Genomic DNA, 11870 nt, shown 5'->3' on the forward strand with positions numbered 1-11870 from the left:
CATTAGAAAGCAGAGAAAGAGGCTGTTTACCAAGTAGTTTCCTGTATGAGTGGAACTCGGAGAACTGACATTTTGTTGAAACGCAGCTGGTGTTTAAATAAGTTTGAAAGCTTTGCTTATTGCCTGCTGAGAACCTCTAAAGTGACATACTGCTTTTAAGTTAAAATTGATGTGAGCTTTAAAAATACACATCTTATTAAATAAGTGTTTGAATTTCTATAGCTTTTTACAACATGAGTCCAAACAGACCTTCTTCTAAGGTAGCTTATCAGAGTAGTCTTGGAAGTGGAGGTTTCAAGAATGTACAAAAACTATTTCTTGAATACAAGGAGTAAATCTCTTAAGCTTAAGTACATCACAAAGGTTTTTTGCCTACTATCATTAGCCTTTAACTCCCACAGTCTCTTCAGGTTTCTTTGTAAAGCTCATACCTATTACAGTAACAATGAATGACTGATGACACTAATTTCACACTTTTGGAGCTCTCACTAATTTCATTCTGGGAAATCTGACAGCATTCTACTTTGCTTTTATGGGATGCTAGAGATACACAGAGGTCTTAGCTAAAAGCTTAACAAAACACCCTGTGCACTTCTTGTTCTTGGGATATAAAGGACAAAAGGAGTCAATAAAAATAGCTGATGATGCACAGAGTTAGGAGAAAGTGGCCACAGTCTATTAATTTTAGTAAACTTCTACAAGGGTGAATAAACACAGTTTGGTCCTTTATTTTTATTATGGGCTGGGGTGGGTTTGAACAGGTGTATAAAAATAGTAATAAAACTTATTAGCAGTTTAGGTGTAAATTTTGCTAGTAGTCATAATGGTCTCTGAGATCAAGGCATTCAGGCATCAGTCAGAAAGACTGAGCAGAAAGAGCAAGTCCTTTCTTGGTAACACTATGCTTGTGTTCAGTTATTGTTACTCCCTGATAAATATGTTCATGCTCATATTCAGGTGTTAAGTAGATATACACATGCACACTGTATAGCCTATATACTTTTTTAACAAGTTAATGTACCCTTAGTAGACAGTAAACTGTAGATCTTCAGGTCTTCTCAAATATCCTTTCATTCTTGGATTTGTCAGGTGCAATATGTCTGTTGTATCTGTTTGGGGTTGAGGAACAGCTATTGCAAACAAAAGACGATGGACTTTGTCCCCACAGAGTTTACTGAATTGTTCTAGGGTTTGAAAAACACAATTTTCTGTCTATTAGTTTGATCTGTCACAAGAACTTACTTAGTTGTTTCAGTGATGGTCCACTGTTTATGATTTAAAAAAATAATTTAAAAAAAATTTAGCCCCCTGCTCTAGCTATACTGACTAGTGTGTGCTAATGGTGGTAAAAATATTGTAAATGAGCACTGAAAGGGTGATATGCATCTTCAAGAGCATAATGTTTGCACAAAGAGATGGAACTAGCTGAATGAAAAGGGAGGGGAAACTGTAGGCCTGTCAGTCTGACCTCGACACCAGGGAAGGTTATGAAGCTGATCTTCTTGAGTGCCACCACATGGCACGTACAAGACAACCAGGTGATCAGGCTCAGTCAGCGTGGGTTTGAAAGGCAGGTCCTGCTTGACTATCCTGATCTCCTATGACAAGGTGACCCACGTAGTGGATGAGGCGAAGAGCTGTGGATGTTGTCTACTTAGACTTTACTAAAGCCTTTCACACTCTTTCCCACAGTGTTCTCCTGGAGAAACTGACTGCTCATGGCTTGGATGGCTGTACTCTTCACTGGGTAAAAAGCTGGCTGGATGGCTGGGCCCAGAGAGTAGCGGTTAATGGAGTTAAATCCAGTTGGTGACTGGTCACAAGTGGTGTTCCGCAGGGCTCAATATTGGTATCGGCTCTGTTGTAATATCTTCATCAAGGATCTGGACGAGGGGATAGAGTGCACCATCAGCGAGCTTGCAGACGACACCAAGTTAGGCAGGAGTGGTGGTCTGCTTCAGGATAGGAAGGCTCTACAGAGGGATCTGGACAGGCTGGATCAATGGGCCAAGAACAGTTGTATGAGGTTCAGCAAGGCGAAGAGTCAGGTCCTGCGCTTGGGTCACAACAACCCCATGCAATACTACAGGCTTGGAGAAGAGTGGCTGGAAAGCTGCCTGGCAGAAAAGGACCTGGGGGTGTTGGTTGACAGATGACTGAATATGAGCCAGCAGTGTGCCCAGGTAGCCAAGAAGGCCAAGAGCATCCTGGCTTATATAAGAAATAGCATGGCCAGCAGGACTAGGGAAGTGATTGTCCCCCCGTACTTGACACTGGTGAGGCTGCACCTGAAATACTGTGTTAGTTTTGGGCCCCTCACTACAAGAAAGACTTTGGTACTGGAACGTGTCCAAACAAGGGCTACGAAGCTGGTGAAGGGTCTGTGATCAGTTCTCTTAAGATGAGTTTTTTGCTCTTCTCCCTCATGCGTGCACACACAGTAATTCAGCTTAACTGGTAGGTCCGAATGTTTTGCTTTGCTGAAGGTTGCTTTTCAATAGCTATCGCTTTCATCTGCCGCTCGGTCCTAGCACTTACCTTATCTTGCTTCCAGTGTGTCCAGGCTGCCTGCTCTCTTCTCTCAGGCCATGGCTTTTGCACTTCTGGTCTCAGAACAGTAATCACCTGGGGAACAATATTTACATTCCTGAATTGCTCACCCAGAATAGGAAGTTGGGTGGAAACAGTCTGTCCTACATAACTTCCATTGCTTCCTGGTTTGGGTGGGAGAGGAAGTTGGAGTACTGAAACACTGCTAAAGAGACTGTTCTCATGGTATTGATGACTTAAGCGTATTTAGTGGAACACAGAATTGGAAAGAAAAAAACAAAAACCACCTAGACTTTTGGTTGGTTTTTTTTTCATTCAGCCCATGAAATGAGCAATTGGAAAATACTCTACATTCCTAAAAGTAATTTGTAACTTTAAATAGATTTTTAACAAGACTCTATTTTAAAGTTTAAAAAGAGCCAACACTTAACCAGAGTACTTCAGAGGTGACCTGGTATTCCAGCTTGAAAATTTGTGATCTTGGGAAGAATAGACAGGGGAGGCTTTCATACAGGGTTTTAAACTAGTTGAATATGCTTATAATCTGATAATGATTCTCTGATTTCTTAGTATTAATTTCCTGAAAAGAAAAATAAAGTTTGTGTTTTTGCTTAAAATGCATTTCTGGGAATTCTGTCACTTCTTTCAAATACCCAAGTTTTCAGCCTTGTATGTATCTCTTATAATCATTATGCATTAAAGTACAAAAACCTGTACTGAAGTTCTACTCAATTTTTTATTTCCCTGGCAAAAAATTTGCTCGTAACAAGATGTTTTCTACTGTATTACTCTGCAATTTCTTGTAGTCTGCACAAAAGTGATATTTGCCTTCTACCCTATATTAAAAAAAATAATAATTTATGTTCAAGTAAACATTCTCTCAAATGTCAGTATAAACAAGGTAGATATTTGACCACTTTTGATGTTTAATGGTTTGGAATAGCTGATTATCAGACTGCATTTACCTCACTTGAGAGCGTATGCCAAAGGAGTGTGATACACTGAGCTTGCATAAGCAGAGATGTTTCTTCTAATAGTCATGGATCTGTCATTCTAGATGTAGGTGAGGTAAGATTTCATGCTACAGTAAGAAGCTCTGGTTTCTAAGAAATCACAGTGTAAAATGGCTAATGCTCAAAGTCATTCTTGCATTCACATTTACAGTATGTATTTTTTTAAGCCCTTTAAATGCATCACCTTTTGGAGTTCATGTGTTAAGAGCGGAATCTAGAGGTTTTCTCTGAAATCTTACCTAATGCTGTAAATTCACTGATTTAGAAACAAGGCTATCTAATAAAGGTCTAAATTCTATATTTCAGACATGCAAGGAAGCATTTCAGTCAGGCTGAGGGAAGCCAGCTGGATGAGGTTCGACAAGTGATGGGAATGTTGGCCTTTCCTTCAGACACTCATATCTCTCCCTATAAGGTAACGTTATGTTTGAAATTCAGTGGTACAGCAGAATAGTGAAATACATGGTGCAGTTCTCTCTCCTTACCAGAAAATACATTGATAATCCGAAGATCCAGTGTTGTTCTAATTTTACTTTCTAAAATCCACCTTAATAATAGTTCTTAATTTTAATAACTAGTCCTTGCCTGCACATTAATCCAGGTAGTATATTTGTAGTGTTGCAGTTGAATCTTAATGGTAACGGACAGATTCCCACTGAGCTAAGCTTGCACAAACCCAGCACTGAAGATGTGTGGGACTGGAAGCATGATATGCAAACATGCAGCAAGAGGCAGAAAACAGGGAAGTACAAAATAAAAATGAGATAGTTTTGTTCAACATACTAGGCTGTGGCCTTAATACACTAGCAGCAGTTCTTAATTCCACTTCTCAAATTACTGTTCTTGGAGTTATGGGGATGAAAAAAAGAAAGATGATTTGAATGATCTGACAGTGAGTTTTTTGATGTTAAAGGTAAGTATTCATTTATTTGGATTATACAAATTAATGTAGGTATTAGTGGTAATATCTACACCTAAATTTGAATCAAGCAAAATTCATAGGTGGTTGCTGTTTCTACAGATTTTGAGTTTGCTCTGTGGTCATGTGCTAATTCTTTTTACTTTTTTTTAATTTGGCTTTGGAGGCAGAAGGTAGACAAGAGTTGAGCTAACAAAGCAAGACAATAATCCTGTGAAATGGCAAGCCAATATGCAGCAATGCCAGTATAAACATTTTTTTAAACAATTGATCATTAAAACAATGGTCGAACAAATAAAATAAATAAAAACAACCCACAGAATTAACGTTAATTTTTTTGCTAATCCTGGAGTCTTAGAAGGATCCTGGTATTTTGGAGTCTACATTTGATGTGAGTTAACACAAATGATAAATGTGTTAGAAGACTGGATACGAGACAGAGCTTATCATTGTTTTAGTAGTTAGAAAGAAATTGGCAGAAATAAGTGGTGTATTTTGTTCTGAGAGCTAGTTTGGACAGAAAGTTTCAATTAGGGGGAGCAAGGAGAAAAGCCAGTACTGTTTCATGTACAACCATACAATTGGAACAAGTTCCCTACTACTTTTTATGGATTTGACTTATAACTTCCATAAACTAGAATGTTTTGGTTTGAGTCCTCTAATAATTATCTAGATAAACAGAATTATAGCGTGCATGCTTGTTTGGAGATACCTTTAACGTGTTGACTGGGAGTTATGAGCATAAGTGGCTTTAAATAAAATTACTTTTAAATCTGTGAGAAAGTTTGTCAGATCGTAGTGTCTCTAATCAATTGACTTATTATCCCAAGGGAAGAAGCATCTTCTATAACCAGTAAATAGAACTTTCTCCAACTCATCTTATCTTTTAAGACTTTAAGGAAAACATACTTAATGTTGTGACAAAACAAGCTATTTTCTTTTGTTATCCTTTGAACAAGGTTGTGTAGCTGTGGCTGGAATTATTCCAATTGGACATTCAGTAAGCTGCTACTTTTGTGTCTCATCACCTTAGCCCTTAATCGTAGGCTTTTCTTAATCACAGAATGGTTTGGGTCAGAAGCGACCTCAAAGATCATCTAGTTCCAAACCCCCCCACCACCATGGGCAGGGACACCCTCCACTACACCAGGTTGCCCAAAGCTTCAATCAACCTGGCCTTGAACAATTCCAGGGATGGGGTAGCCACAACTTCTCTGGGCAACCTGTTCTTAATCATTAGTAGTACTTTATCTCTTTATTATGGATCTGTTGTGGGCTCTGTCTCTTACCTCTTCTCAAGAATTGCCTTAAGGTCAGAAGAAAAGCTTCATCCTGGAACTCTGGGAACATTCTGGACTTAAATGGTGCAGGTTATAGACTAAACAGGCATGCAGTCGAGTGGCAGAAATGGTGCTTTTTGCTTTAGTTAAGGCAAGATATGTGTATATATTTACTTTTGCCCCCATCCGTATAGGCTCTCTGCCTCAGTTCTGCTTGTTGGTTTGGAGCATTTGCAAGTCAGATGAATATCACTCATGTTCAGCATTCTTTCCTTTTCTATGGATTTGCCTCTGAATCTTTTTTCTGCCTCTTCCTCATGTGAATTCTTCTTTCTTTTGTGCTGTTTTTCTTCAACCTTAGGCCCACAGTTGATCCAACTGTTTCTGGTGTAAGACTTCTTCCTTTTCTCTCTTGCGTTAGTGTTTCTGGTGACTTTTGAATCTCTTGAAATCCATCACTTACACTTGCACTCTTTTTCAGCTTCTGTGTAATTCCACTTCCTAAACGCTTGTCAGAAAAACATACCAGGTCTGGTTTATGTGAGCTGCATCTCTTCCCTCCCTCATCCAAAGATGTTCCCAGTTTAATGGGAGCTACTGAAACTCCATTGATCCTGTCTCCAGTCCAACAGTCATTTTGTCTGTGTTGATGCAGACATGCAACTTCATAATCTCAGCCAAGATTTACTAGTTGCACGTGAACCACCCCTCCCCACTGTTCAAGTAGTCAGTTTTTGGTTACAGAAGGGATGGAGAAATACTTCTGCACTTACTCAGACAACTGCTGTCAAAATCCAGTTTAGCTCTTCTTTAAATATTGGCTTCTTGTAGTTCTACAAGGTTTTTTCCACACTTATCTGAAATGTAGTTATGCTAACATGTAATTTTAGGATAATGAGGAAAAACTTGTTCATAAAACACAAAAAATAAAGTACTGTGGTACCACTAAATCATTTGGATAAAAGTTCTCAGGCCACTCTGATCTTCTGGAGGTGGGGGAATTCTAGGATACAGGCTACAACAAAAGGTAATGCTGGAGTCCATCCTTCTTCACTGTCTCTGATGAACAGGGAACTGAGGAGAGGCAGAGTGGGCCAAGGTGGTACAGCACAAAGCATAAAGACTAGTGTCTACATCATGGTAAAAACACTTCCTAGCAGTTTTGGTATAATATGGTTTGAATTTGATGCTTCTACTCAATGTATTGTCTGTCATCAAGTCTTTGATTTTCTTTAAAAGCCTGTTTTATAAACTAAATATGCTAAAATATGTTACTGTTTCTCCTAGCTTCCTCAGTGTAGCATGCACAGCTGATAATATGAACTTATTTCTATGATAAACATTGTCAGTTCTCATGACCAAAATGCAGGTTATGGATACAAAGGAGAAGGGGTGCTAGCAAAGGAAAAGATATTAGGTCTTTGCCTGTATATGTAATGTAAGAAGTGTGTTTTCAAAAGGTCTCTCACTTCTTACATGACTTTCTCAGCATTACTTTTAGGGTTCAATATGTCTTTGATCTGTGGGTTAGTTCTTGCTTCCATGAAAAAAAGTCCCTACTTTTAACCACTGGTCCCTGTTTTTTAGGTAACCCACAGCATTACAATATATATTAGAGTTTTGTCCTTAAATGCATAGCTTAGCTACGCTTTCTCTAACCTGGGGTTGTGCCAGCTCTTCAAATTAACATCTTTTTTCCCCTCAGAGCTGATAGGAAATTCTGTAAAGGTGGTATCAGCAGGATTAGCCTGACTTCAGGTAAAAAAGATGCTTCCACCTTCTCAACAGGTGTTTTAACCGGTCTGATATTATGGTTCAAATAGAGGCTATAAAGTCCACATTCAACAATACTAATGGTGCTTCACAAGTACACCAGTGCCGTAGAAAACGAAGTGCAAAGAATAGTCTTACTGGGATTTACATACCTTCATTGGAACATCTGGTAGACGACAGAAGGGGTGGGGCTGGAATCCGCAGCTCGATTGCTTTCGGTGGAGCACGGATGATCGTAGGGAGGGATCTTTTACTGCAGACTCATTTCGTTTGGACCTTTGCGTAGTTAATGCGCACGCTGTGAAAACTGAAGCATTTGCTTTGAACTAGGATCTCTTGTTTTTGTAAGTTCATGTGCACAAGTCTAATGACAAGTAAGTTTGGAGACTGAATATCGTTACGCCAGCTACTTTAAGTAATACTTAAATCATTTATCTAGTAAGGCATAAAAAAATCATATTTTCTAGTTAAAAGGCACTTTCTAAACAAGTACATTCATACTATGCATTAGCACATATACTTTTATTTTGTGGTGGATTCAGTCTAATGAGTTTTGCACAATTTACCACTCTGAGGATTTTTTTCCCCTGGGACAATTAGATTGAAAACAACTTAATAGTTGTGTTGTTTTTTAACAGGATCTCTTGGACCCTGCTCGATGGAGAATGCTGATCCAACAGTTTAGGTATGATAACTACAGACTACATCAGCTGGGAAACAATTCTGTTTTTACTATAACACTCCAGGCAGGCCTTTCAGCTATAAAAACACCGTATCCTTTAATGCAGATATTACTGTTGAGTGCAAAAAAGCATTGTGGGTTTTTTTGTTCTATGGGTGCTTTACAGAGAGCTCAAAGAGGAAATGTGACACTTAAACAACTCACAAGCAAAAAATATTCAAATGGAGTATGAATTGGAGTCTCTATTAAATTAAGGGCAGATTATAATAAATGGCATTATGGCTTAAAAAAAAAAACAAGCCCAAACGAAAATTTTAAGGTGAAGTCTACATTGTGTTTGCATACTAGGCTGTCTTTCCATGTGTCTTAAGTTGAATATAACTGCAAAAGTTAGTGAGCTGGATCAGAATTTTTAGTTTTTAAGCACTTTCACACAAACTTACCCGGATTGTTTTTATGTGAATATTCAAATATATTCTGTATCTTTTTTAACTTAGTTGGATTTGCTACACACTATGGTGTATCAGAGAAGGACTGGTGCTACTAAAGTGCTGGACATCAGAAACTTTACCTGCAGAGGGTGCCAGACACTTGTTGCTCACTCTTGTTCCTTGAAACTAAGCAAGCACTTGATTCTTAGATGTGCACATTAAACTTGAATTGAAGGGTCCCATACATTGTATAAGCTAGGCTATTTTTGTACAGTTTACTGTCTTTTTTCCAACATATGTCATGAAGTAATTGTTGTTGCAAATGTGGTGGTGGTTCCTTAACTCACTGTTAAACAGACAGTGTTATAAAGAGGATGGGAGCTCAAAAAACCCAGACTGCCCTGTGTGTAGCAAATCCCTGAACAAGCTGGCTCAGCCTCTGCCTATGGCACATTGTGCCAACTCCCGACTAGTCTGCAAGATTTCGGGGGATGTAATGAACGAAAATAATCCTCCTATGATGTTACCAAATGGATATGTCTATGGATACAATGTAAGTGTTGAAATGGGTGACTTTCTGAATTCTAAAATAGCAGTTGTCATAATAACTTTCTGTATCAAAATAAGAGCTTATAAACTCAGAACGCTAGAAGTATCTTCTACATTGACAGAAGAAAAGTAACTTGTTGCAGTAATTATTAAAGACTATTATGTGATTAAATTGGTCTTTAAAGAAGCTAGTGTCTGATTGAATGTATGAATTTATAACATGAAATCAAATGGCATTGGAAAACTTTCCCTCTGGAGAGTGATAATGTAGAATAAGTAACTTTTGTGGGCAAATATTTTTTTTACCTCAGACTATAACATCACTTTATTAAAAAAGTTTATTTACTAAACAGTTAAATCATGTTTTGAATTACTATTGTGAATATTATCTTTTGATTTTTTTGCTCTTTTTTCAGTCTCTGCTTTCTATTCGTCAAGATGACAAAGTAATTTGCCCAAGAACCAAAGAAGTCTTCAACTTCTCACAAGCTGAGAAAGTCTACATCATGTAGATCCGTAAAACACATGATGAAGTGCCACTGGAATTTTGACACAGTGTGTATTGGCATACCCTGTAAAGGGGGGGGCCTTAATGTGTGGCAAAGAAGCAAAACGTGCCACCTTGGGGATCAGACCTGTTGGTGGCATTATTGTTTCTTGCGACCAAAGATCAATGAGCAACATAAACACTCTTTAAAAAAAAAAAAGAGGAATTAGACTTAAGTTTGTACTTGAATAAAAAAAAAATTTTGATTGTTAAGGTTTTGTAACATAAGATCAAAAATTGGACTCTTCTCGAAAGTATTTTCATCTTCCTAAAGGATAACTTTCTTTAAAGATGGACACTTGCACTGGGGGAAAAGTTACAACAGATTTGAAATTAAATCCATTTTTCTTCCCTCTTTTTCACAATTGTCCAAGACCCTTTTGTTATCAAAGATTTCAGTACTACCAGTATGTTCTCCTTTAAGCTCCTCTTTGCCTTCTTTATGATCCTCTCGTGAAGTAATCCTGAACATGAACTGTGTAACTTATTTCCGTGGGAAGATATTGATGTATTTGACACAAGACTGGCTTCTCGGGAGGATCAACTAGGGACTGGTTTGCAGGAGTATGAAGTCTTTTTCCAAACCCCAATGTTTTAAGGAGGTTGCATAAGTATCAAGAGGAACTGAGAACATTTCAGGCAAAACCCAATGCTTGTTTAAATGTTCTTTTTCCAGTCTACCATAGTGTTCAAGTCCTTCTAAAGTTATTAGTTATGTGCATAGGGTTCAATATGAAATCATTAGTGCTACTGCCTTATTTCTTGCTTTGAGAATGTACTCACATGAAAATGAGCTGGTATTCTTAAGTGTTGGGCGAAGTTTCTGAAGATGCCTTGCAGGATGATTACATAATTTTAGGGTCTAAATAGTATTCATTACTGAAACTAATAGTTCAATTTTAACAACTACAGAACACATCCTTATGACTTTTCAAAAGAATTAAACCATTGTAGTTTAAACAAAACCATATTGTAGAGGTTTGTATTTAGCGCTTATTTTTGCATGTTGATGTTGATTAGCTAATAAAAGATTGTAAATGTAAAACATGTTAATAAAAATTGTTTTCCATTTCTTGATTATATAAAATTAGAAAGCTGTTTTGTGTTTAAATGTGGGGGGGGGGGGAAAAAACACTTGTACAAGGGTCTCTCTTAAAAAGAGTACAACTTTCAAGTGTTGTGTCCTTCAGGCTCCAAAATCAGATCATCTCAGTCAAATTTTGGTTTAAGCTTTTCATGTATGAACAATACACTCCAATCCACATTCTCTGTCACTTCCTAAAAAACTGCCTAATGTCCCAGAGACTGTTAAAAACTTTTTGTGCGAGATGCCAGGTGTGCGGTTTTGATGTGTGACCGAGTGCTTCAAAGAAAGCTGACAACAATTACTAGAGGGGTGGCAACTTCTGTTCATGTTCAACACTGAGAAACCACAGATATGTGAACTGATTGCATCAGCCATTCTGAAACTGTAGATACGGGGGGATTTCCAGTGAGGTGTGTCTTAAAAGGTTCCATTTTCAGTAAGCTTATGTTACTCTTGCTGCTGAGCAGGTGTATCTAGAACACTGCAGAGCTGGCAGCTTGGTGCTGACCAGTGTTCTGCTGGAAGGGTCTGTCTCCCTCATCATTTTCTGAAGTGGCAGATTTAAGGATTCCTTAGAACAAAAGCGATGTGCCAGAAGTAGGTGGAGAAAGATAATGAGAGAACTTGTATCAGTAACTGGAGTAATTGGCTATTGGTTAAGCAGTAACTGATCTCTTCCTCCTGGGGCAAGAGTTGAAGTAGCATCAACTCAAAGGGGCAGAGGACATCAGCCTGGGAAGCAGCAGTGCTGAAAGCCAAGTGGAACAGCATCTGTTTTATTTGGCAGGCTATTCGCAGCATCATAGCAGAAGGACAAGGATAACTTTGAGAATGGCAACCTCACTTTTCCCATTTTTTTTTTACAGAAATGCTTAACAGTTCAAAGCAGGGAGGAAGGGGTAGATTTCTTACCAGCCCTGAGGAAATGTGTGGTAACTGCTTAACAATTGTAGGGCATGGAAATTGTTGCTTTTGCTTCTGGAAGTACTAGTTGGAGCTGTGGTTTCCTGAAGTTTCAGCCGTTTTTGCTTTCTGTGGC

General features: G+C 38.3%; 1 protein-coding gene across 6 annotated transcripts in view; it reads left to right on the top strand.

Moving 5' to 3' along the window:
• MAEA (macrophage erythroblast attacher, E3 ubiquitin ligase) overlaps positions 1-10768 on the top strand; it is a 53645-nt gene extending 42877 nt beyond the window's left edge. For all 6 annotated transcript variants that reach the window (XM_086611319.1, XM_086611318.1, XM_009991825.2 and 3 more), the window contains 4 exons: positions 3870-3978; positions 8174-8307; positions 9006-9201; positions 9614-10768. In XM_086611319.1, the coding sequence (XP_086467445.1) occupies positions 3870-3978; positions 8174-8307; positions 9006-9201; positions 9614-9709 (535 nt within the window). In that variant the 3' untranslated portion in view covers positions 9710-10768. The remainder of the gene's footprint in view (positions 1-3869; positions 3979-8173; positions 8308-9005; positions 9202-9613) is intronic.
• The last annotated feature ends 1102 nt before the right edge of the window (positions 10769-11870 follow it).

The sequence above is a fragment of the Tauraco erythrolophus genome, chromosome 5 (genome assembly GCF_009769465.1).
Source record: "Tauraco erythrolophus isolate bTauEry1 chromosome 5, bTauEry1.pri, whole genome shotgun sequence".
NCBI lineage: Eukaryota > Metazoa > Chordata > Aves > Musophagiformes > Musophagidae > Tauraco > Tauraco erythrolophus.